Source organism: Anarhichas minor, unplaced genomic scaffold (genome assembly GCF_050575085.1).
Source record: "Anarhichas minor isolate MPS153535 unplaced genomic scaffold, ASM5057508v1 ptg000010l, whole genome shotgun sequence".
Taxonomy (NCBI): domain Eukaryota; kingdom Metazoa; phylum Chordata; class Actinopteri; order Perciformes; family Anarhichadidae; genus Anarhichas; species Anarhichas minor.
In genome coordinates, this window is record NW_027466456.1 from 8456479 (window position 1) to 8483904 (window position 27426).

General features: G+C 40.3%; 1 protein-coding gene across 1 annotated transcript; it reads right to left on the minus strand.

Moving 5' to 3' along the window:
- Positions 1 to 26835, minus strand: usp13 (ubiquitin specific peptidase 13). The gene is made up of 20 exons (XM_076088619.1): positions 26618 to 26835; positions 24403 to 24528; positions 21667 to 21727; positions 18519 to 18640; positions 17532 to 17674; positions 17076 to 17260; positions 16506 to 16603; positions 16219 to 16409; positions 15689 to 15760; positions 14458 to 14551; positions 12065 to 12190; positions 10357 to 10510; positions 9706 to 9880; positions 9459 to 9547; positions 8708 to 8854; positions 5671 to 5814; positions 3513 to 3682; positions 1143 to 1332; positions 531 to 615; positions 1 to 147 (listed from the first exon to the last, which is right to left on the minus strand). The coding sequence occupies exons 1-20, from the start codon at positions 26726 to 26728 to the stop codon at positions 51 to 53; spliced, it is 2580 nt and encodes an 859-aa protein (XP_075944734.1). The 5' UTR covers positions 26729 to 26835; the 3' UTR covers positions 1 to 50.
- Positions 26836 to 27426: the final 591 nt, after the last annotated feature.

Below are 27426 nucleotides of genomic sequence, written 5' to 3' on the forward strand. Positions count from 1 at the left end.
AGACTGCGGTTCTTTAAAAGGTTGCATGGTGGAGGGGCGGTAACTTTACTTTAACTGCTAGACAGTCGATGGTAAAAGTAGATGTAGCCCAAGTCTTTTGGAGGCCTTTCTGACAAACACACTTTGTGGTCGTTGTAGATCACCCACCTACAGGGGGGGGGAAAAGAACATTTGTGGGAAAGTACCTCGGGAAATGCTGTCAAAGTGTGAATTATTGCAAAACTAACTGTTATGAGAGGAAATGGGTCAGTTTATTTTTTCCACTCAGTCTAACAAAAATAGGCTGTCCTTGCGATTTTGAATAATTCATTTTCAGACTTCTGGTGGCAAAAACTTAATAAGAAAACCAATAATAATCTAACTTCTTTGGAAAATATATTTCCAGAGATGAAAACATATCAAGGTTAGACCACGAGAAAAGAGAGATTTCTGTGACTGGGAACTCATGATTAGTGATGATCAATATGCTGTCAGTTCTGTCCCACAATGAACTGAATAAATATAAAGAAGAGAAACTGTGTGCAACTCACCTTCCCTCCTTTTTGATGTGACAAACATAATGTCCAGACATTGTGGATGCTCCCATGTGACTGATGAAAGCAAAGAGCTCATAACCTGAAAAGGGGAACACAAAATCAGACAACACAGCAGTGTTCCACAAATACTAAATATCTTAAACAAAACATTATTTTAGATAACCCGTTTGAATTAACAGCTTTAGTAGAAGGACATGTAAACACCAGGCTTTCATTTCATACATACGAGCTTTGTATGCCTCCATGCTTCTGTGAATAGTAAAGACATTTTAAAACAATAAAAATGGTGAAAAGCCAGAATGTCTGCATTCCTATTTTCCCCCACAATTTTGCTTTGTTTGAACTTCATTGGTATATAAATATGTAGATGTATTAATACGTTGTGCATATTTTCTTCGTGAGGAGCGTTAAGAATAAAAAATCTCCTGAATCATGTTTTGTGCCTATTGTTGTGCCCTGCTGCACCACAGTACACTGCGTATCAGCGTCAGACATTTGTTGGAGCTTTGAAAGTACCTAATGTGAAATTAGAAAAATTGTAGAAGTCAACCTCTCATTACTTGATGAACTTCAGATAAGGATTAATAAGAAAATAAAGTCACTCACGTCCCGGTCCGTCTTTGACCCGCGGACCCGACGCGTCTCTGTCTGGAGACAGCGTGGAGTCGCTGTGTGAGTTGGCGTTGGAGAAAGCGTTGTCATTTGGCTCTGTGTCCGCCATGTCCGAGAGAGCGTCGCTCTCCTCCTCCTCCGGATGGGTGAAGATCCAGTCGAGTGCTCGTTCGAGGTTATTGTTCTGAAAGCACGTTTTTTAAGTTTCAGATTGTCAGATTTTAAGTTTCAGCGTCATTTGTCCATTTCAGATAGGTCTGTTTCTGTAAGAAACGTTTTTTGCCAGTGAAGAAAACCTTTACATTTGCTGTTTTGAACATGTGCTGTATGACGACGTCACCCTTTTCCTGGGAAAATCCTCTGCTGCACAGAAAATGATGCATAATATGACTGAAGCGGGCACTTTCTTTTCATAAATACTAGTTGTAACAGGAAATATTGGCACATAGAAGATATGTAATACATATGAGCACAAAATCTGGGCTGAGGATACGAAATGTCCATGTTCTATCTTTCTTAAACTCTCTTATTACTTTCCTGTTGTATTTTTAAGTAGCTCCTTAAAAAAAAACTAGGCAATGCTGAACATGAGAAAGCATTTATTGGGGAGGTGGCAGCAGGTATCCATCTGTGCTAAATCCCCCCTGAGGATGTTTGCTTTTAATCCAAAATAGAGGTGCGATTCCTGGAGAATGTGTGTCTCGATTGGCTGATGAAGTCTTCTGCTTTTTTTTTTTTTTTTCATCTCTCTCAGTCACGTCACTGAGGTTGAAAAAACGTTCCTCCTCCTAATTGTAGACTAATAATAAACCAGGCCATGAGACCCCTCTCTGCTTTACACCTACATCCCCCTCATGAGGAATATATGTTCTTTTTTTCCCACTTCAACAACATCATGGATGGCAGGGAGTTTGGTGGTATTGGGGATGATAAACAAGGAAGCCTGGTGTCTATTTTTGTGCTTTAATAACTGTCTGCTGTGCTATTTTTGCTGAGGGGGCAGTTTGAAATATGAAACATGAAATGTGGGAATCGGGGCCCATTTCAAAAGAAAAGATAATGAATTTGCTGCAGCTGCATTCCCTTTGATTCACACACACAAAACAAATCAATTATTTTGTACTTTGCGTTTTAAATTCATTTGTAAGATTTGATGATAAAATGGCTCGACATGTCTTTGAGGCAGATCCTGTTAAGGCTGCATTAGTGTCCATATGCTGCTGGGACTGTTTGTAAACACCATGTAGAGAAGACATCTTTAGTCACCCTGACATGTTAAGACCTATTACATTTGCAGTCTGTAAAGGAAACAAGTAGGCCAGCCAAGCCCATTTATGAGTGACAGAGCTTGGTTTTCATCATCGTGCCCTCTCTTTGCCAACTTCCTGCTTTGTCATGAACTTTCGTTTTCATTGACCAGGACACTCTTCCTTTCTCTGTGGTGTCAGGAGGTCATTGATGTGTTGTTCTTGCACTTCCTCAGGTGTATTTTTTTCCTTCCATGTAACTCTTTATTGTCTCTGTGAGTGTGTGAACTCCCTGTGGTTAAAACGTAGGCATTAAATATGTCGCTTTTATTGTGAAAGGTAAGAACAGAAGGAGTGGATCTGGTATGCGCTGCCTTTGTCAAGGTTGAAAGGAGTAATAAAAAAAAAAAAAAGTTTATCGTCTTGGTTCGGGCAGGGCCTCCGTGTTATTGTACAACATAGTGTATGTTTAAAATGTGTCCGTTCTGCACAACGTGATTGGTTGATGCCTTTATTCCATGATGCCGTGGGAAAACTCAGATAAATCGACCTTGTTCCGGTCAAAAATGACGTTGCTTTTTTCACTGTGTAAAGTTTGTGTCGTGTGTGAAAGTGCTCATGACAAAAACAACACTTTAAAAAATAATACTCATGTGCGAATTAATCACAAAAAACATCAACTCCGGTGTGTAAAGGCCTTAAGGAATGAGCGCCATGCACTTACAGAAGTCTGACTTCCTGGAAGTGGTGCTGTTTCCTTTGCTCAGTCATGGTGACCATCACTGCACACACTAGCTACCCTTCCTTTTCTGCTCATTCAAAACAAATCACTGTTCCCACAATACAGCAGCAGAGGATTTTACTCACTATTAGACCCAAAGTATTAGCAACAACAAATGTAGAAACTCATTAACTGGGGTGGATTAACAATAAACAACCTACTGTATATAACAAATGTTGGAGATTAAGACTCATTTGAATTAGCAAGCAGAAACAAATAATTTGAAGGAAAAAAAGATGCGTGGAAAAGAAGTCTAGCTGCCAGCTAATGAGAAAAAAAAGTTATTCATTATTATTGCAAAGTGTGAACATGAACATGAGTGGGCAGAAGACTGACCGTGGCTTTGAGTGCCTGGATGCTGTGAGCACGGGGGAAGCCCATTGAAGTGAGGATGGCGATGCTCTCCTCAGGGGGCAAGTTGCCCAGCGGGGTGGTGCCCATGGGGCTGTCGCTGGTGGAGGGACCAGGATCCATCACGGAGGGCAGAGTGAGAGGTTCTGCAAAGTCTGAGAAAAGAGGGAGGGAGAGAATAATAATGAGATGCTGTAGCCCTCCATTTATATTCAACCCAATCTATGAATATATTCGTGTTGCCGGTCAAAGTTAGCAGATTCGAGACATATATTTGCTGTTGTGGCAACAAAAGTTATACTTTGAACACTGAGTACAAAGGAGTAGTTTCATAAAGAAGGTAGTGCTATTGCTGTCTTTTTAAACAAGTAAAACATTTATTTTTAACATTACATTTTTTTTGGCAAGATCATAAATCAATATATCTGATTATGGGTGATAAAACATCCGGAAGGGTGAAACACAGATCTCTGATGTAACTAGTGTCCAGAAGAATGCATACAGGAGGAACTTTGCATAAATCGAAATCAATTCAGGAAACATCCTCTGCATCGGAACACTGGAAACTATTCATAAACATTCATAACCTCTGCATGAAATACATTCACTTTCTAATTTCCAAGTGAACTTTAATGCTTTGTGCACTTTCACCGGATTCAAGTGAAAGTGAAGTGACCCTCAGTCCGGGAACAAGGACACTCCTGCTGTAATCACTCGACTGTTGGTCAAAAACAGAGCTTTCATCACCGCCCTTGCCATAAATGACAATACAGTATGTACCACTTATCTCCCACTCCTGTGTCTATCTCAGCCTCCTTGTCGCGCGTCCTTTTGATTACCCATAATGCGGTTGTTTTTATGCGACAGGAAGAAGACTGTCTTGCAGTCAGAGAAATTAAAGACAAAACTGAACAGCTCATGTTTGCACGTTAACCAATTTAGCAAAGTTTCACTTATCATTCACCTTCTAACACAAACTTTGTTTCGATCTGTGTTTAGATCTCATCACAGCCTTTATTAAAAACATTCATTAAGTTTACTGAACTCTGGCCCTGTTCAAAAAGGCTTAATTTCCTTTTCTACCAAATTCCCTGTAAAAATAATTACGATAAATAGGTGGAATAATTGAGTTGCTTTGCCTGCACTTGGAAATGAACCTCTTATAAGAAGGTGTCATTGTTGTGAATGCAGCACTCAGGGTTTCCCTCAGTCAAAAAGACACCCATCTAAAAATGATTAAGTGAAAAGTTTAGCTCTTAAAAAAAAATAAGTCTAAGTGACGCTAATGGAAAAGTATTGAAACCAAACAAATGTGGAGGAGGAAGAGGTAGAAGCAACCTTTGTGCAGCAGGCAGGGACAGGCCGTTCTACTGAGGTTATTGAGCCTGAATGCGGTGCTTTTTGCCGATGCATTAGGCCCATTTAAAAACCAACTGGCTGCTCTAATTTCCCTCCAATGTAGAAGCCCTTTACAGCCAACCAGGGAAATACAAGTGACACGAGTCTCAGGGGACCGTCTCCACTGCTAAGAGGCTCTACGAGACACAAAGTCAGCACCGACAAAGTTTCTGGTGAAGATCACACAAACACACACACGCAAACACATTGATTCACACCTGCAGTACACAAAGGGATGCAAAGTCTGACACTTGCAAAAAACAACTTAACTGTAATGGAAGAACTGGAGATGTGATGTGTCACTTTGAATTACCTTTGTGCTCAAAAGGTCCCACACAAATAAACTTGCCTTGGCTTTGTGCAATTGCTGCAGAAATGTTTTTGAAAAGGTCTGCATAGGCATAGTCTTTTGCAGAAAAGACTCAGACTCAGCTTAATGAAATGGTTGGAGAACTATGTGTCTTTCAGTGCAGCCGCTGTTCTGATTATTTGTCACCAGTATTTTTGGAGTTACGGTTACTCCTTTAACCCTCAACACTCACTTAACACCCTCTTCCCCCACGCCCGATTTCTTGTCATCACTATTTTGTCTTGACTATTTTTGATCATTGGACCCGTACCATGAATTTGGACATTACCTTTCATTCATTAATTAAATGATTGGACTTTTTTGAAGGCAAGGAGGCAAAATATTTTTGCAATATTTCATCACTGCATTCATTTGAATGCAGTGATGTTCCCTTACCAGGCTCCTCCATGTGGGCTATGATCCAGTTGAAGGCCATCTCTGGGCCCATGTTGCCTGTGTAGTAGACCGCCTTCCTACAGGCCTCCAGCGGAAAGCCCATCTCTGCCAGCTGCATGACCGCCGCCTCGTCTATTTCTGGAGCTGTGGACGCGACAGACCGACATCAATAACTAAAAACATAGCAGTTGCTGATTTTCAACAACACCGGTAACCAATTTAAACAACCAAACAGATCTGTGGTGGCTCTCTCTCTTTGGGCCTCATTAGACAAAGAGACCATGGGAGAATCAGCCCTGGGGACGTCTTTATTGAGGGATGATTTATCAAGGAGAAGAATGAGTCTGGCTAACAAGCAGAGCCACGTGAAAAAGTAAAGTTAGTTCGGAAGGAAAGAGCAGCTGCAGCACCTGCTCAAGTGTACATGGTCATAGCTTTAGCTACATAGCATTAATCATTGCTTGGTGCCCAAAATACGTTTTCCATGGCTGTAACTTTTTCACATAGATAGTATAACTGAGAACGGTTGAATAGAGATGAAATACTCACAGTCTATGGAGCCCATGGAGTTATCTGAAAGAGAAGAAACTTATTTTAGGTGACGGCACACAATGAGATCACACACTAGCACTGGTTTAGTGTATTTTGATTTTGAGTACATTCACTTCCAAGACTGTTAATTAATCTACAAATAATATCAAATAAGAGGATCTTCCAAAATGTTGGTTTGGTAAATAATAAGCTGCTGTGGATATTTCTGTATAATGGACATTGCTGAATCGGTGTTTTCCAACTTCAGTTTTAGTTGGTTGCAGTTTTAGTTTCATTAAATCCTGCTCACACAATTTCTCGTGTGCTTCCTCCCTCTCGTTCATATTTTTATTGACTTCAGAAAAACAAAACAGATCATGGTTCATTTTAAATACCCAGTGGGTATTTTAAATTGAAAAATGACTGCTTTTGAGCAGCTTTTAATCGTTTGTTTTGTGTTTTCGAAAAGAAAAATAGAATCACAAACAGCCATGATACATTTTTTCCTTCCATTTCCTTAATGGCCTGGAATAATTGAGTGAATTGGTGATACACCGACCAATGAGAAATAATGTGGTTCAAGCAGCAGACAGGAAAACACATTTGGGCTGTACTGTGTAATCAATAAGGAGCACTGAAGCCTTTTGGAGAGTAACCCGTGATTAATCACTGCTGAAGCCAGCTGGGGGATAGTGGGCCAGTGGTTCATTTGCAAAAACCCATCATTTAAAATCCATCAGAAAATGCATTGAAAACAGCACATCATTTCCAGATGTTTAACACAAATGGTTTTAACCTCTCTGTCTATCGGAAGAGAAGCTCTGATGGAAGTCAACGTGAGACAAAATAAAAGATTCAAATAACTCTACCAGCTCCAACTTACTACATCCAGACAACATTTACACATTTACACTGGTTTCACTGTGGGCCTCTCTGATAGCTGGAAAGCTTCCTGCTGTCAGACGGAGATATGCCATGCTGCCTTAGCAAGGTAGTTTCAGCTCAAAGGACGATTTATGTGACGGTCTGAAGAGTTTTAAGTCGATGCGCTCTTCCAAGGAGCTAATTTCATGTGTTTGGAGGTCTGAGATAGCAGGTACAGGTTTCCTGAAATATTAAGGCATATTCAGACGAACGTGTTCAGTCTTCAGTTTTGTCCTTCGACTTTCCTGTCCTCACAAGCAGCGGGCTAAACGATTCTGTAAAGCTCTCAGGAAAAAACACCCTCCCAGGTCTGTTGATGTGTGCTGCAAAGGCTGCTTGCTGATGTTACTGTGTCTTTGCACTGGGACCCTTTTTGTGTTTGGAGCTTGAGACGGAACAGAACACTCTGTGCTTCACGCCTGCTAAAATATTAAGGAGGACACTGATAACTTGATGTCGCTGAACTTTGCAAACAACGGAAGAAGGGATGGAGGAGTGAGAATCACAATCACAGAGGAGAAAAAGAAAGAAAAGGAACTGAGGTTGTAGTTTTGGCCTTTGGGAAGAGAGGCAGACAAAAAGGCTCAAGTACACTGTATGTCATGCTGGAAATATCACTAAGCATCAAACAGTCTGATGCAACAAAGTTTCAAGAAAAGTAAAATAAAATACAGTTTGGGCTCCAAAACGCACTCGGTGGCTTTCTATTCCCAGAGCCCAGGGAAGTGCATTACAAGGGGATCTTGTAAAATCATTATAACTTATTAGGCTTAGCCACACTGTGAACACAACAACTTTTCAGTAATTGATTGAGCATGCCTTTCCCGTGGAATTCCATTCAATATGCCCTTAAGAGAAAACCTGGGTGGCTTTGAGCAGAACATCATATTAGAGACAATTTCACGGATCGTTTGTCTCTGTCACAAAAATCCCCTACACCTCCTGAAAAGGATGTTAGGTAGCAGCTTTGGAACAACATACATCTGAGTTAGTTCTCAAAGCAACACTGTATTCCACTTTACTGGGAACAATCTGATATACTGTATGCTGTCTCATATAATAAAAGTGTTTTAATATTACAGAATATCTTTGGCAAGCCGGGCAACTTTTTTTTTTCTGGTGCTCGGAGAAAACAATGCCCTTTAAAATGAATAAAAGGACTGTGGAATTGAACATGAAGGGCCAAAAATGCCTCCAGTATTTAAGAGCCCTGTTTTACATTTTTTTCCCCCAAATAGTCACGCACGAATGCAAATATATCCCTGAAGGACACTGTAGGTGAGTCATGGCAGCTTATGACCAGGGGATCCTTCTCTGTGAATGCTGGGTTAGAAAAATGGAGCACTGTCTGATCTGAAAACAGTGGAATATATCTGAATATTTAAACCAAATGTTGGCACCAATGTTTATTTGCAAATATGCAATAGAAATGGAAAAAGAACAAAATGTCTGATTAAGGGGCAAAACATGTCATTTACATAATCCTACTTGTAATCCTACCTAATGTAGTTGTCCCAACTGTATAGACATGTCTCTTAATGCATACAGCTGTATCTCTACACACACACACACACACACACACACACCAAATTGACTTTTTCAGTACCTCTGGTGTCTTCAGCTAGCACGATGGGAGGCAGGAGGTCAGGCAGCTCCTCTTCACTCGCCTGCAGCCCAGCAGCTCGCAGCCTGCTCAGATCCAGAAAGTCTGGAACATCAATGGCCAAGTCTATACAGGAATAGACACACATACAACTTCACTGAGGAATGCATTGATATTCATGGTGATCAGAGTGTTTGCTACAAGTCTCCTGAAGCCGTGGTTCTAAACGCTTCTTTTTTATCATTTTTAAATCTTGTCTCATAGCCCGCATTCATCAATTGTTCTTTTATCAATGGGTTAGTTTGATATTTTCTTTTAAATGTTGGCACTTTTAATCAGTTAGCACTTATTTTTGAACACCTCTCACAGATTTCACTGAGGAGTGAAAACAAAGAAAAACTTGATCACAAAAGAAGTGAGAGGTTCCTGCTGTTTGTGTAAATGACACAATGGCCTTATCTAATTCGTGAAAACTGCACAGAGTTTAACAATTTAAACCCTTGATTTTGTTGGCAACATGATAAGAGCACCCTGAGAGTTTCTGCAATTTAAGACTCATTTGAATTTCGGAGTCAAAATTGTACAGTTTCACCATGTGAATTGCTGTTTGATGGTGCCCTCTGCTGGACATCTACAGCACTGCAAATACGTATAATAACTGAGTCACAACATTGGTGGAGGCCAGTAAAAGACAGTTTAAATCCCAGGGTGAAGGGTAACAGATAGTTACCTAGTTTCTTCGGCACCCAGTCAACCCCGAATGTGAATTTCTTGATCTGCAAAATCAGATACTCTGGGAAGGAGGCGAAACGGGAAGTTCTGCAAAGGGAAATAACAAGAAATGTTCAAGAAAATGGGATTTAAAAGAAAGGAAATAAAATTTTAGGAATACAATATTAATACAGCTTTGATTTAAAGATGTGAGGTGATGAAAAAACACTGATTCAGGGCCCAACAACAGGTGGATCTTTGCTTACTTCACTCCGGCTGACTTGGCCTGCAGCGCTGAGCTCCAGAAGTCGGGGACGTTATCCGGCTCTGTGAAGGCCTGCAGGCAGGCGGTGAAGGGGATCCGAGCTCTGACCGGCTCTGGAGGAGCCCGCATGTTCTCCTCAGCGTCCCTCCGCTTGGTCTCGTATGCCAGCAGCTCCTCTGGTAGAATGACAACAAACACAAACACTTTGAGCTGCACAAAACACCATAATATTCTGTATTTCAACATTTTGATTTGAGTAAAATCAAGGGCGATCGATACAAGTTGCATTTGAATATCAATAAATGGTTCAAGGTGTTCAAGATGGCTGCTGACAAAAAATTGACAACCTCTGCTTTCTTCTACAATGCATCAAACAAAGACTATCACCTTTACCACGGTCACATTTGTTTAAAGGAATAATACAAGACTATAACAAGTCACTTTAAGAGACAAAGATGTCCCCTCCTCACTCTGAACTACACAGCCTTCAGTCTAGCACACAAGGACCTTCTGTGCCCTTTCAGAGAAGAACCTGCTGATTCCCCAGCGGCTGGTGCCACCTTAGCCCAGCGTCGTGCAGCTGTATCGACCTGAGGCAGCTGTGGCTTCCTGCTGCAGCAGATCATTTGTGTGTATGGGGGGCTCCTTTTACCTCGATTGGTGGCCGCCTCAAAGGGAGCTGGCAGTTGGATGCAGTAGTCCACCCGTTGAGAGTAACGAACCCGGCGTGTCTGGCAGCACTGAACTCGCTCCTCCACCAGGAAGCGGAAGACGTCGCTTGGATTCTCTGTGCCTGAGCTATTCCTCTGTAAGACAACGACGTATATGGAGGATGAGAGGGTGAGACTGAATATCAGGAAAACTAGTCAATGAGAGTCGGCAGTTAGTTTGATAACAGACTTTTTGTTTAAATATTGAATAAAGAGTGTCTTGGTATAAAGATTGTGACAAATACTTTTTGGAGTAAGATCTGAATATTTTAGAAATGAGTTCCAAGTCAAAAACAACACCGTGTGCTTAAGAGCTGTGCAGAAGCTTCACATGTACCATGAACATGTGAAGCTTCTGTGACACATGACAGCCTGAGGTTTCAAATGCAACTCCATCTATAAATCTATTCCTTGCTGTGGTCTATTACAGTCTCCTGGCATGACAACCCTACTGCTTGTTTGACCCACATCTCTTAATACAGTCATTTATTATGTAGATGACACTCTTTAATTTAGGATCCGCCTCAACTAACAGTACCCCTCCATAACCGAGTGTGTTAAATCAATTCAGAATCACAGGCCCATTCATCTTTATCACTGAGCGGCTCTGTGTCTCCTCACTGCTTCTGAACAAGGGTCACTGAAGTTTACACTGCGTTTATTAGAAGACTGTGATGAAGGATAGCATCACGACTTAACACGCTGGTTTGCGCCGGAGCTTTTCTGCAGTCCAGCCCTTCTATTCTAAGAGGTAACAGAAATACACAAGTTATAATTTTACTCAGGTCGAGTATGCAGACTGACATAGACAGAGGGAAATGTTGCTGATGGTGGTTTTAGTCACACTAACTATGTCTGGATAACTAAATATGTGTCTAGTTCGCAGACAGCTGTAGAGGCAAGCAAGAGGAGTAAAGGAGGGTAAGACAGTAACGGCCTTTTTCGAATTAGAGCTCTAAGATTTCTACAGATTATCGGCCAAATATGTAGAAATGAGTGTTTTTGTCATTTTTGGTGGTATGTTGCTGAGGAAGTGTCGGGTCCCAGTCAGGGCATGCATCACGGCTGAGGCAGAATAGGAAGCATTATCTGGCCTCCCTGTGGAACAGATAGCACCGAGCTATATATATCCAGGTTGAAAAAGACATGTCAGAGTACCCCATGTGTGCGTACCAACCAAAGAGACAGTGAGCTGTGTTTAGTCAAAAGCAGACCCTCCCCTCCCAATCAGCTGCCTGTCCATGTGTGTCACAGGTCAGATGTAACCCAGCCATTTTGTAAAAAAACAAATAATGTAGGAGAAAAAAAGACAACAATTCTTTACCCCAATATTCAACCAAAAACTAGGAATAAAAATGATTTTCATGTAACGCTTGAATGCTGAGCATATTAGGCAAATAATTCTGTTAACTCAAAAAATCGTGACTAAGTCTACACACAGCACAATGTTATTTATATTACATTTTTTTATAAACTCAACAGCTTCTAATAACTCAACACCTGCTCTGTAGGTATGACTGTTAATCTCATGATGTCACATACATACCAACGTGACCTGTCCACATAAACTACTGGCTGTGGTTCCTGCTAATACATAATCATTGTACATTTTGAATATTTTGACGTGCACAGAGGTTTGGCTTCACTCACCTCCACCAGGTTGATGACGTGCAGGAGGAACTCTTGGGCATCTTGCTGTCTGCTGGAGGAGAACTCTGGGTGTCCCCTGCTGACCAGGGCCTTCAACATTCGAGGAGAGATGCCTTTCTGCTGGTGCTGGAATGACAACATTTTGCGGGTCACACACACACACACACACACACACTGACTGCATGACCACTCACCTGTCTCAGAGATGAGTATCAGACCACACAGCAGAGCAGACCAGAAGTGAATATTACAGATATACAGTGAAAGCATCTTGGTGTTGCCTGCCAGTACCAGGCTCTGTACCGGGAGAATTACCGGTGAATCCAATACAAAGCACGGTGTCACATATAAGCATTTATAGCTTCAGTAAAGACACTTGCTTTTATATCATGTGAAGGGTTTTGAATCTGTAAAATAGCATATTGACATACCATAATACTAATTTTAGTGGTATTGGCTGTGACTCAAGGTTAGAAAAGTGATGCAGAAAAGGTACAGCATCAACAATGAAAAACTGAGTAACTAGAACAACTAGCTAGCTGGCTCGATTGTCTGTCAGAGAGTGAAAACATTTGCGTACCTTTAAAGAGCATGAATTAGCTAGCGTTAACAGATTTGCTTTTCGTTTGTGTTATACACACAAAAGTCGAAGCGTAAAACTGACAATTTTTGACAGGCAACAGTGGGGGAAGTATTCAGAAAACTTACTCCATTGTAAAAATACACAAGTAAGAGTATTTAAAATCATAATCAAGTTAAACTACAAAAGTATTAGCATTAAAATATACTCCTCATACAGAATTTCGCCACTTTTTAGATTCATATTATTATATTAATTGTAATTAGTGATGCATTAATGTGTTCATCACTTTCATGTTGTAACCTTAGCTGGTAACGGTGGGACTAATGTTGATTCTACTATATTTACTGATAATCTAAGTAGTAACGAAAGTTATCAGATAAATAGGGCTGCCCTCTCTTAGTCGATTGGTCAACTAATAGATTGCTTTGCTCGTAGTCAACTAAGATTTCTGAATTCGAAGTCTTTTTTTAAATGTTTTTTCGTGATGAGTGACTTATTTCCAAGAACTTATGAGCACATCTCTGGTAAACACGAGATTAAAAGTGGCGCTTCTGTGAGATTCTTCGTGGAGAAACTTTTTACAGATCTGTCGATTAAATCAACTATTTGATTAGTTGACAAAAATCATGTTAGTCGAGAAAAAAAGTTGAATATTTGCCTCCAATATATGGTGGAGTAGAAGTATTAAGTGTGTAAAATAGAGATACTCAGGTAAATTACAATTAGGCTACCTAAAAATTGTAGTAGTAGCCTACAATACTTAAGTGAATGTGCTTAATCCATCAGCACTGCCAGGCCAAGCTAATCTCCTACAAGGCAAGCTACATAATATTCATAATTAATTAATTATAAATATATCTAATGTGGACACATGCCTACATCACCCTGCCACACTATGTGGGCCCACTTCTAGCCACACTAAAGGAATCCATGGCGTACAAGTGTTTGCCAGGGGAGTAAACTTAAAAAGTAATTTTAATGAGAATATATAATTGCAATGGGTAATACTTCCTTAATACAGACTGACCACAGCATGCCAACTGAAGCCCATTCACAGCTGTCAATATGTATCCAAACCTGACCCCACCATCACATGTGTAGGAAGTGCAGGATCACAGCGCGGCCCTATCAATTACTGCCCGGGGCTTACAGACCAAGTGCTGGGCCCCATTATGCTTTAATGGCTTTTCTCTCCTAGTTTCCTGGCAGCCGTGTACTAAGTGGCTGAAAAGGCAATTATTTCACATCATGTGCATTTAATTTGTGAAGCATAACACACAAAGAAATACCCATATAAATCAATTAAAGAAGGAATTGAGAGATTGCATGAAGCACAGGACGGACGTTAACCACAGCTAATATTTGTGACAACATTAAGCAGCAGCGTGGGGAATTAACAAAAAACACATTATTAGAGCTGTGCCTGGAGCAGCATTCATGAACTATTTGAGTTGCACATGTGGGACTGCAGCCAACAGATATTTTCAGACTAAAGGAAAAAAAAGGTCACAAGAAAACTTGACAATGTATTTAAAAATCACATCTTCCTTTTGTTTCGATCCACATCTCTCTAGCTGTCGCAATTAGGAAAAGAAAAAAAAAAAAAAGCTCAGGTGTATTAATAACACAGATACACTTCTTAATGAAAAGCTGCTTCATGTTTAAACTGGGAAGACGTCAAACTGACAGACTGACACTCCTAACAGTTTGGACATTACATGAAAAAGACTCACTTTGCTGCCACTCAGTATTAACATGCTTCTGTCGGTTATGGACCCAGTTCGGGAGCTGGACATACCCAGTTTAATACCTTGTTTTCTTCTTTCATCACCTGTTCAATGAGCTCAGATTTCATGGGTGGTTTGGAGTGCTGACCTGAGAGCAGTCCGTGTCCCAGTTTAGCCCTGCCGGACAAAAACAAAAGGCATAAACATTATAGCGAGTCTTTTAGTATAGTTTGGGTGATTTCTTGGATAACACACCATGAGCGAAGTGTGCACATGTGTCTTTACTCGTGGGAGAAAAACATTGCAAAACCTTCAGATAACACACCTGATTTTTAGTCTGCTGAAAATAAGCTGACAAAGCTGACAATAAGTTAAACTCAGTAACAAACCTTTCCGGAATATATCATTTTTCTATTCTCTGTTTTTTCTTAAATCCTTTTGATTCAGAGACGCGGTATCTATATTCTAATTACAAACAGTATATTTTATAACTTAAATCTTTGTTTCTTCTTCAAAGTACAGACAGTCTATGTAGAAAAAGTATTTACAATTCACCGTACATCAACTGTAGGGGGGTCATTTACTCAGCCCATTTACGTACAGTCAGTTTCACTTTCTTGTTTATGCACAGTTGTATCATCTGTATTTGGTACAGGATACAGAGTAATATATTCATCTTATACAGGATACAGAGTAATATATTCATCTTATACAGGATACAGAGTAATATATTCATCTTATAGAGGATATTCCCACCTGCCCATGAAGATTCATTTAACACTCTGCCTTCAGTGCTTTTAAGAGATGGGTCATATTCAAGCAATCCGGGCCTGACGCATAGGAAAGACAGATTTTCTTTCTGAATTACCCGATTTGTGCTGACAGGCTATCGAATACGAACAGAGACGGGTATAAATATGTTTATCTGGCAATGCGCCTCAGAACATGACACATTTGTTGCTTCACATATCTTGATATCTATCCCCTGTCTGGCTAAGACTCTACTTACCTTTCATTCTGACCACAGCATCTGACTGACCTCTTGCAACACACTGGCTTACATGACACGTGTTTACCAGAACATGTGGGGGAAAAAGGCTTTCACCCGACAAAATATGTATTATTTATTCCTAGACAAGACTTGTCCCTCTTATAAAACTGCCTGAGTAATTGTAAGCATTTTAAGAACAAAGATACAAATTAGATTTTAAAACCTCAGACTTTTTTCAACCACTGAGACAGCCTGAGTTGGAAAACACCTTCACCTGTTTTGTGTATTCTAACACTGCATTATGTAACACTGAAATCACTTACATTTGAGTGGCGAAGTCCAGGCTGGGGTCAAGGGGAGAATAGTCAAATATCCTCTGAAGGTTACCCACATACCTAAAGATCAAAACACATGTCACACGCTCACCTCGGACGGAGCACAGACACGAGACGATTCCAAACACACAAAGTGGTGCTGAGACCAAGCATTACTCTGAATAACTGCATTTACCATCACACCTGATCCAGAACAAGACAATCAACAAACAAAAACATTATAGACTCAATGATTACATGCAAGCCAGCATTGCAAAAACTACTACAAAGGTGGGACATATCAGATCCTTCACGTACAAGCTGTGACTGCAGTTTCTCTTTCTTGATGCCTTTTGTTAATGATTCATATACTTTGTAAGAAATTGTAGTCATTTTATCCATCTACCATTTGGTTACAAATGGAGAATCGATTAGTGGATGACCCGCTCTACCTCCGGAGCAACAGTTGCCTGTTAATATAGATGATAACATACTGTGCAAAATAAATGACGTGTTTTCCCGTAAACCCCTGTACTCACATCCTCTGGAAGTCTGGGATGCTGAATAGGACCTGAATCACTGTGCCGAGGTAGCAGCTGTTGCCCAGGTTTTTGATGCCCGTGTAACCAGAACCAAACACCGCTTTCAGCTTCATGCCCGACTCCTGGATCACCTCCCATTCACTGACCCGCGGCCGGGAGTTATTGTCTGTGTGGTGACCGTTCTCTGTCTGTAGGGAGAGAGAGAGAAAGAGAGTGAAAGCTTCACCGGGGAAGCCTCACATTTGGTTTTTTTGTTTCGTTTGTTCACAGCTTAGACAACTTACTTTTTTCTGCATCTGTAGCATGTCAATTCCAAAGTGTGACAAGTGATCTGATATGTGAGGGTCCAACACGGCTTCCTCCTCCTCAAATGAGTAGACATCTAAGAGCAAAGGTTCAGATCAATCACTATGATGGGCTCGCTTTTTTGATCCGACTTCATACAAGCTTAACATGTTAATTAACATGTTCATTTCAAATTCCAGATTTCAGGTGGGCGAGTCCACCATACCCTGCTCCGAAATCTAACAAATGTATTAATCTCTGACACTGAAAATAATTTGCTTCAATAACAGATTTTGTTGCAGGGCTGTTGCCTTGGATTGCATTACATTGTACAAGTGTACCTGGTAAATCAGTGTATATCATCTTAAAATTATACCATTTAAACACAGTAGTATACAATAATAATTACTTTACTGTTTTGTTTCCTAAAAGTGTTACACACATTATAAGAAACTTTACCAGAACTTCCTTTGCGTTAGTAAAACTAGAACAATTTAAAGGACACCGACTGAGTGACTGACTAACTCCATGTAATAATTCTGCAGTTTAGATAATAAAGTGTCTCAGACCTGCTCCGTCTGGGGTGATGGTGTGCATTTTGACAGCCAGGGGGTATTTGGTCTCTTTGTAGTGCTCCAGTGCGTGGCCGTTGCCTCCGCTCCCATCAAAGAACCACTTCCCACAGAGCACTGCTCCATCTGTCAGGTTCAGCCACAGGTTTTCTCTCATCTCGCACTTCTGACACTTCCAGCCCCTGATGGCAAAGAAACAGCGACTCTTGTCGTGTTGTTTATTTTTTATATCCTGCAGTCATGCAAAGACTCACTGAATGACTGCATTCTGCTCACAAGGAGGTGAAGAAGTGATCAGATTTACATTTGACTGTTAACAGACTGGATAGACGAGGCAAAATGCAGGAGATAACGAAGGTTGCGCAAATGAAACCATTGCTGTCAACCCAGAAATGTGAGGCCCACTGTATGAATGACACAGTGGTGTATCAGTGTGGCTTGGTGCCTTCCTACCTGGGTGGGATCCTGACCCCATTATCCAGCTGTCTGAGACTTCTGGCATGTTTGGACACCTGGATCTCCTCCTCCCAGGATTCAAGCTCCTGCTTCTTGTAAGCTGATGGTGCATTGAGCACTGCATCGCAGGCGATGGTCACCTGGACGTCACAGGGAACGGCAGAGACAGAATGAACTTCTGGAAGTGGATGTGATTCAGGTTAAATACATTTTATTTATATATTTATATTTATATATATATATATATATATATATATATATATATATACTACTTAGAAACATTAAACTTCTATGAATTAACCTTAAGTGTAAGTAATCAATAACAGTTTATAGACAGGACAATAGTGGACATGCAGGATCTATGCAAGACATTGTGAAGCTGTGCCACATAAAGTGATTAAGCCCGCATAGGAAGACAGGTGTAGTGCAGAAACAAAGCATGCAAAACAAGAAGGGTTGCAAAAAAAGGATACACACGCATAAAGTAATTTGAAAACATAAACCCAATGACATGCAAACACCAAGCCTCGTTCACTGTAGTAGCTCAAGCTGCTGTGAAAATAAAACAAAAAACAAAAAAGGAGTAAAATGTCTCCTCTGTACTCCATGCAAAAACAAAAAATATATATTATATGCGTCCATCGGATCCCCAGAATCATTGCTTGGCAGAGTATGAAACACTAAAATCTGCCACCAAAACCCATCCAAAAGAAAGCATTGCGGTGAGCTAACAGCTACTAGAGGTTAGTTGAAGCTCATGGGAAACTCTGAGCTTCCTCAGAATATATTATATTCTTGAGTGCAAAGTTTAAAATGCGTGACCATGAAACTCTCACTTAAACCTAAACAAATGAATGGATTCAGGCTTTGCGGCTGTTCAGGACAAGAGGGACCAACCGGTTTGGTTCAGAGACTACCGAGTGCACCCTCCCCATCTACATGCATGAAAACACACAAGAGCTCGTGCAGCACCGACTCACTGACCAGAGCGGGCAACTCCTCAATATTTGGTAAGGGGATCTCGAAGTGGTCTGGAAAAATGACCAGCTTGGCCTCGTCTTCATATTCATAGTCCTCTCCGTTAAAATCACGGTTTAGCTCTAAATCTACAGGGGAGGAAGTAAACATTATGTTACTGGTTTGTTATTTTATCTTCTCTTCTTTTCTGCTCTTGAGAGCGAGGTCTGTTCTTTTTGTTTTCATGTTCCTGCTTCGTTTCTGCAGTCAACACCATCACAGTCTAAGGATCAGTGAGTGCAAACAGATTAAACAAGAACGTCACCTATGGCATCTTTTCTTTTTACAACAGTGACAGGACTTCATACGATGCCGATGACTCTTCTGCTAACACACCATTCATGTAGAGCTATATTTAGCCATTTATCAGACACTCTTCTCACCAGCAATTTATAGAGTTACTTCTGAGGACGGCTTGAATCTCTGACATTTGTCTGTGCAGCTGTGGTACCCTCATGCTATTATTGATTAGAGAATGAGACTAAATGATCACAATTAGGGCTTCAACTAACCTTTTCTTTCCTTATTGATCAATCTGCTTGATGCTTTCTCGACTAATCGTTTGGTCTTTCCCAAGACGACATCACATTTTATAAGACCACCAGTCCAAAACCAGAGACATTTAGTTACTATGGAGCTGAAACAATTAGTCAATGAATCCATTTGTCGATCAAAAGAAAATTGCAATAAAAATAAAAGTAGAATGTCCTATTTATGGTTTTTGGGCTGTTTGTCGTACGAAACAAGGCATTGGAAGACATCATCCTGGGCTACAGGATTTTCTCACAATTTTCTGACCTTATTTTTAAACCAAACAATGAATCAATGAAGATGAATCTATAACGACAATAATTTAATTCAGCCGTAGTTTTCTATCAAGTAAGACAAAGAGAGGCGTTACATTCTCACAGACATTTTCTGTCAATCAGATAATTGATGAGTAGACATGGGACAATATGAAAAGGATTTTCCTGGCAAAAATTACGATTCATGGTATTATCCCGATAATAATTAAAATATACTTCAAACTATTAGTAGTAAAACATAATGGCATCACATTACATTACATTTTGTTAAGACACTAACATTTTCATTGCATCACAATTAGGACACACATTATATTTTAGGGAACATCCTTTTCAGTGGAAAAACAAACAAACAATCTCTGTTCTTTTTTACATAATAATTCCTGTATTCTATCTTTCACTCTTCTACCATGACAGGGAGCTTGGCTTCAAGTAACTCACGATGATATTCACGATTACCTAATAGGGGAAATTCACCACTATCACTTATTGTGAGTGTTTTTCATCGCAGCCTGAGATATAATCCTTTTACGTCCCATCCCTACTGCTCAATCATCTAATCATTTCAATTATTATCTAAATGACATCAACCTGTTGGAAGGGGACTCTAGAGAGAGCCTCTTCTCTTGAGTCACTCTCCGTATAGAGTTGTCTGTTCTCCACTCCAGCCTAAAGTCGTGTAATGACTCATTAGAAACAGGATCATAGGTTATCCCTGACATTGTTATTGTGCCCACCGGCTTCATGTCGGTGGTTACCAGCTAGATTAGGTCACTGGACTGGTATGTAGCTGACGATGGATATATGCATGCCCGCTGTCACATCAAAGATCCAAAATGGACGACAGAGAGAATCGCCACGGACAAATTTCTATAGGAGAGAGTCAGATGTTACGTAGAGGGGTGACCTCATTGGACAGCAACCATCGGAAGGCAATGGGTGGCAAGTCTATCAAGCAGTGGACAATGATCCCACAGAAACATCAATTGCATTGAGGGTGAGTGGAAGGAATTCCTCCCCCGTCAGGCCAGCAGTGGGGGAGGGCGGGTGAGAGACACCTGGTCCTGGCAGAGCAGCGTCATAGCTACAGTGGAAGTGTGTCAGGGAGGTTGACAGGTGGTGGCAGCTGAGAGGTCGACGACCAACCCGCCCCCTCCCCCACGCCGAGGAGGAAGAGGGGGAGGAGGAGAAGACCAGGCTTTGATTTAGAACAGTTACCAACCACATATACAAATAAATGGGCTATACTTGGACCACAGGAGGACAGGTCTCATCATGGGAAATATCTGACGCTTTGGGGAAAGGCCGGCTGGAGGGGCAGCTGGCGGGTCACCACAGTGTGACAAACAATAACACCAGCTTGTAATGGAGGGGTTCTGTTAGCAGAGAGAGGTGTTTCAGACCACAGAAATTACTTTAATATTAAAACACCAGGTTTGGTCCAGCCTCTAACCAGCGGTGGACAGTAACTAATAATATTACACATTACACATTACTACATTGAACATTTCTGGTACTTGTAAGAAACTTTTACATTTTATGCCACTTCTGAGGGAAATATTGTACTTTTTACTCCACTACATTTATCTGACAGCTACAATTACAATTTACAATTTAAAAGAAGTCAGATTGTATAGAAGTCTATGAGAAAACGAGTCTACTTCTCACTTGATTTATGACCTCAAACATTGTAAACATGAGTTTATGGTCTCAATCGATAGTTTTAAGTCTTTTTAAATATTGCATGATGTTCTTTTAGTAAATGATGGTCCTATTTAGAGTGAAATAGATGATAAAGCAGTGTATGCTTTAGGGTGTGGCTAAATTATAACTGACAAGTCGCTACCATGGTGTTTTCAGTTCATTAAAGTTATTTGTAACTTTTCTGGTTGCCTAACAATGTCTTATTCAGCGTTGGGTTGTACTTATCTACCCTCTCGTATCACTTTTGGTTAAAAAAAAAAAAAAAAAAAAAAGGCAAGGGCCAAAATGCCAAACTCAAGACTTTAAAGCCGTAGTAGTCAAACTAATAAGTGACTATCTCCACTTTTTATATACAGTCTATGGTTCTGGGCTGCTGTAGAAACATGGCGGTGCAACATGGCGGACTTTTTGGAAGAGGAGCCGCCCCTATGAAGGGCTCATTCTAAGCTAACGAAAACACAACAATTCTACTTATAGGTGAATTTACACTAGTGAAAACATAGTTGTATAAAATTCCACTACTGCCAATAAATCCCCCTGAATCCTACACACTGGTGCTCTAAGTGAAGGTCTGAGTGATTCCTCCACCACCGCCTCTAACTTACCTAGAAACACTTTTCCATTTCTTCGTCTGGGGATGGCGCCTGCTGCTGCTCCTGTGGCTTTCTGTGGGAAACAGGAAGGACGACATTAACTTGGATCAAAGAACCCTCATCACAATAAAAGCATCTTTTAACACCGTTGATGATTCTCTTTGTAAAATAGTGGAAGAAGCTTGTATGCTCTGCTGTGACAGAAGGTGCGGATGGTTGTCATTTTGAAATAGATGCTGGATATTCCAGTTGCCAGGTCGGGTTACAAGGCGAGGGGAAAAACCCCTCCATGGCATGGTCAAAATTAAAGAATGATAAATGAAACTGCTTCAGTTGCACAGTTTGATTTGGAGACTTGAGACAGACACCATTTTCATGATGTCAAGCATCATGTGTTTGGGCCTGTCTTTGCCCGTACTGTGTGTCATCATTTTTCTCTCCAGAAAATTATCATAAATGTATCAATATTTAACAGATTTATAGATAAACATGTTCAGTCTGACAACAACAGTTTCAGTCCTGACACACGGATCAATCAACAAATAATTAAAAAAAATACCGACACTGTCAGTGAATCTGCCAAATGACTGGCTGGCAGCAAAACAACTCAGGACAGGTTTCCTATTAATCTCCACATGTTCTGGTGGCCGCTTCCCGTTCACGCAGCAGGGAGGAGGAGGGGGACACGGTGGCAGACAGACAGAAAGACAGAGAATGCTGACACACTTGAGACCAAGTGGACTCGTGAAGGGGGGGTGCGGGGGAACAGCAGACACAGGAGCCTGCAGAATGTGAGCAGCTGTTTCAGGCCAGATCCAGGCATGGAAATAGCAGCTCTTTACAAAGCAGAGCTTATCTGAGGGCAATTAGAGCCGGTGAGAAAACACGGCAGCAGCTTTTGTTGTTCACCATCAACTTTTAAAAGAGAGGCTTGTTCGGGTTGATGTGTGATTCTCCATTCATTGATTTTACACAAAGAAAAAGCTAAAGTGCTTTGTTGAGGGAGTTTTTTTATACACACACAGGGATGATAAAAAGCCTTACAATATAACACAACCTACAGAAGTTTTGAATTTCTGTACATTTTCAGTAACTTTTTGGTAATAATGCTTTATTTTATGGGTGTGTAACTTCAAAATGTTTTCTTGATCATTTCCATGGACGTTTCTAGGACTACACTATGTAAATTGGTACAAATTATAGGGAAAATAAGAAATATCTGAAATGAAACGTTTAATTTAAACCCAAGGACATATTCATTTATTGATAATTTATTATTGGAAACTTTGGTCTCTAATTGTTTGCTTGCCTGCAAACAATTTCACATTTTTGCATGTTCAGCTGACATGCTGTGAACTGACTATACACTAGACTCTCCGGGTTTATGCTGGATATCAATTTTGATTAATTAATTGGAAAAGTACCAAATCAAAACGGTCTCTAATTTTCCCATACTTCCTCCCAAATTAGCAGGTTCTTTCTGGACAACTTCATAGGATATTATAAGGAAAAGAGGGGACTGTGAAATATGTATAAGCACAAACAGTGTGAAAGGTTATAGAAGTGATTTGGGCAGTACAGATAGATACAATAGATCAATTGATAGCCACGATTACTCAGACAGGCCTCAGTCTGAAGGTCGGTCGGGTCCAATGAAAAGCCTCAAACAAAGTTCATATTTTCATCATTCTTTAATTAAATATTGATGACCAGCTCCAATAATATGCAGCACACACTGTGTAATTTAATCAGCAATCCAGGTCACTCAGTGTTTTGTCTAAAGCACCTTTCAATGCAGCATCAGACCAGTGATCCTTAACGACATACTAACTCAAATACTAACAGCACCAGTGGTGTAATAGTGGTTAAATACTCAGGTGCTTCTTTAAATGAAGACTGGGTAACACGTTAGTTCAAGCTCCCCGGTTTAGCATTCATGAGCCGTATACAATAACATTTAATAAATGGTTCATAACACACTAATGTAGTTGTAAGCAGCTATAAGGACATTTTAAGTGTTTATTAATGTACAACATTTGTCCAAAATTATAACTTTAACAACTATAACTCTTCCACTTATGGGTGGAGGAGATATAGTTGTTGAGAAATACATTTAGAAACATTAGTAGTGTGTTGTATACCAGTTTATATACTGCCTACTAATTTTTCAATTCCACCATGCTACTTTTTCCCCCATGTTGAGACTCTCAAAGTGAAAATAATAAGTTGTGCATAACTCTGTCAATTATGGATTAAATCAGTTTCTTCATACTAAAATAGATCACTTTTTAAAATATTTTCTTATGCAATTGAGATCTGCCTGAAGCCAGTAAAGCCGGTAAAAATCTGCCTAATTATTGAAACAAAGTTTCACATTTGAGTTCATATATTATTGGTTGTAACCACTTTATCGTGGTTGCATTTGACCTTTCTGTTATATTGTTGATCTATGATATTATCAGTCTGTCTACTATTAAATTTAATGTTTTGTTTAACTTTTACTTTTTTATTATATCTTGTTTTATTTTTTACTAATGTCTCTTGTTGCTCTATCCCCTTGTTGCTGTAAGAATACAAATAATAAAGGATTATGTTAACTCTCTTAATGTCTCTACAGCCAAGTCTGATTCTGATTTTGTGAGTTATTGTTTTATTGATTGCAAAGCCCTTTGGAAATGTGATGTGTAAAAGCACAATGTGAACAAAGACACTTTATACTCAAAAAGGCAGGGCGGGTGTGAGACGTACCTCTTTGACATGTCGTTTGAGATGCATGTAAACGCTCTGGCCTGTTTTGCGATAATGTCTCTCCACATGTTCTCGTCCGAAGCCCAGGAATGTGTTCATACACACATAAAGGCCTCCCTCCGACTCCTGCAGACCAAAACAAACAGTAACAATGAACAGCAGCACGAGGTGAAGAACCATCAACACAACAGCACATTAAAAACTAAAGTGAACATTACACAGAAAATCAAATTTACCTTATTTTAGGTCTTAGAATTGGTCTTTATAGTACCTCATTTTAGAGCAGTTTTATACTACTTGCAGTGTATTTTTATACATCCTCACACAAATATTTTCTAATCTGACCCTGCAGAGGAAAGGATGAGAATAATCATTTCGGTAAAAGCGAATGACTTTTGTGACAAAAAACTACTTAACATCAAAGCTGAATTTGTATTGTGAATCCCTGTACTTTGGCCACACTACCTGGCACTAGTTACAACAATTTCTCACGACATGCACAGTGGAAATGCAAGAGAGACGTGCCAATGTTTCCGCAAGCACATCTTCAAAAAGGCTTTCTTGCTCAAACTGTCTTTCTCGCATTTCCAAAAATCTGTTCCAGCAATTTCTCACTTTAATCAAGAAAATGCTTGCTGCAGAAAAGCCTGTTTTTTTAATGCACATCCACAGAATCACAGTCACATTACAGCCATGATTTTAGCCAAAGAATGTCTCAAAAATAGGATTTTTGCTGCTACTGTTGTTTCAAATAAATAACATGTGAATCCTGTTACACACAGCTACATACAAATTAATTTCATTAACCAAGTAGAAGCTCTTTGATTTGGGGGCACCGAGAAACCTGCAGGTTAAAAACACAGTAACCTAATTCCTCATAAAAGTGCTGGTTAGTGTCTGTGGGCTGAGGCCCACACATGTCCCATCTTACTAGGTTGACTTACTGTATCTGAAACTTGTTACAGAATACAAAGGTATGATCATTTTGTCTGCATGTGACCAGTGGCTCACTTTGAGGTGTTTTAAAGTGCAGGATATATACAGTGGGACCTCCTTCAGGAGTTGTAATTTTTCTGACGGAGACAATCTCCTGCACTTTCACACGTGGACTGACAGAGACGAACTACGTCATGAATACCTCTTCGAAACTAACCTAAATTTGCAATCAGTGTGGGCCTTATGAACCCCTGTGATAAACGTTTAAGTGGCCCAGAGTGACATATGAGCTTCAACAGTGCAAGGATAAAAATAAACCAGCCCGCTTCGGCCAACGTGATAAATCCAGACAGCTGAGTCACCTTTAAAAACGGTTTCAGTCGAGAAAGTAGTTTTTTTTATGTTGGATGTTAATGCAAGTAAGGTCGAGTTAAATGTAGATTCTCACATTTAATTGTGTTTAAAAAAATAACATAAATCAAAAATATTGGTGCTTTGATGCTATATTACTATTGTCTCAATCACAGAAGAAGTAGAAAATGACAAAATAAATGAAAGATTGTCACAATACGGGTCATGATTTTCTATTAACTCTCTAGTGATACAACAACATAAAAACAAACTACAATACTACTATAAAGGCCCTTACAGACTTTAAATCGATGTTTGCAATACTACCATGGATAGCATGAAAGTCACGGTCACTCACAAAAACACAATACAATAAATTGATTGTTATAAACTATGCTAAACGGCACATGTAAGGTTTTAAAAATGGAAAAACTTCCAGCTACCACTGACACACTTCAAGTCCATTTTTAGACAGATTATGAATTACCCAAAAAACAACAACCCTAAAGGTGGCTGTAAACTCTTTTTCACACACACACACACACAACAACAACGCACCTGCAACCTGACAGGGCTGTTAAAGCTTTTAAAAATGAATTCAAGGCAGGTGTGTCAGCTTTGTGTATTTATTGGGTTGAAGCGGTGATGTGGCCTGAACTGCACCGTCTACCTCTCCATGCACAAAGGGAAACCGCTCCATCCCTCTCTCCTGAGATGTAAATAACATTTAATTATTTTTTTTTTCTCTCTCAAGTTCACGGGGAAGGTGGCCACGCACGCACGCACGCAGGCACACGTTACAGCAGATTCACATGTGTGTTGTTAAACCGAGCCTGCGACTCACATTCACCCTCCCCAAACAACGCGCTCATGTCTCGGTATGTGTGTGTGTGTGTGTGTGTGTGTATGTGTATGTGTGGACACTTACGGGAGAGTCGAAGGAAAAGGCGCACTCGCTCTTGAAAACCCTATCTCCCGTTCTGGGCACTCTGACGGTGGGCATGAACGGGACCAGCAGCTCTCCGAGGTCTGCAGCCATCTTCGCATTCCTGCTTCTCGCACCACAGTGCTGCGGAGCCACCGGAGCAGCGCTGTCAGAGGAGAGGATGCTATTTTTAAAGCCCTCCGTCTCTACGTTCCTCGAGCCAGAGGGGATGTGACGCGGTAAAAAAAAAAAACACATACAAATAAAATGACAGAGGGGCGGAGGCTGGTGGCTACTGCAGGGCGGCTAAAGCTAATGAAGGCTAATGTTGTTTCTTTTGTGTGGTTTCTTGCATGCATATAAATTGCGTTGCTACTGTTGACTGTGGTGACGCTGCCTGCACGAGGATGTTTTACCAGAAGGGCCCCTCCCACCTCTGAGGATGATTCATAAAGACACCCACACTTACTACAGCGCGTTACCCCCAGAGCCGTGTAAAGAGAGAGTTAAGTCAACGGAAGTTCAAAATGCTTCATTGTCACCTGAATCACAAATACTTTATATAGTTCCAGGAAGTACTTGGTGAGCAATTTGCATGTGTAGATATTGGTAGAAATCTCTACAAACAGAGAGACAGATATGCGTTTTTTGCTAATAAGTAGCCAATAAATCAATTTACAATATTTATATATAGCAACAACATACGTATTTAGACACTTTAATTGTGTGTTTTTTAATTTGCTAATATTTGAAGATATTTACCTGCCAAGATGACATATTGTAAGGTAAATTTCCCTTGTTTAATAGAACAG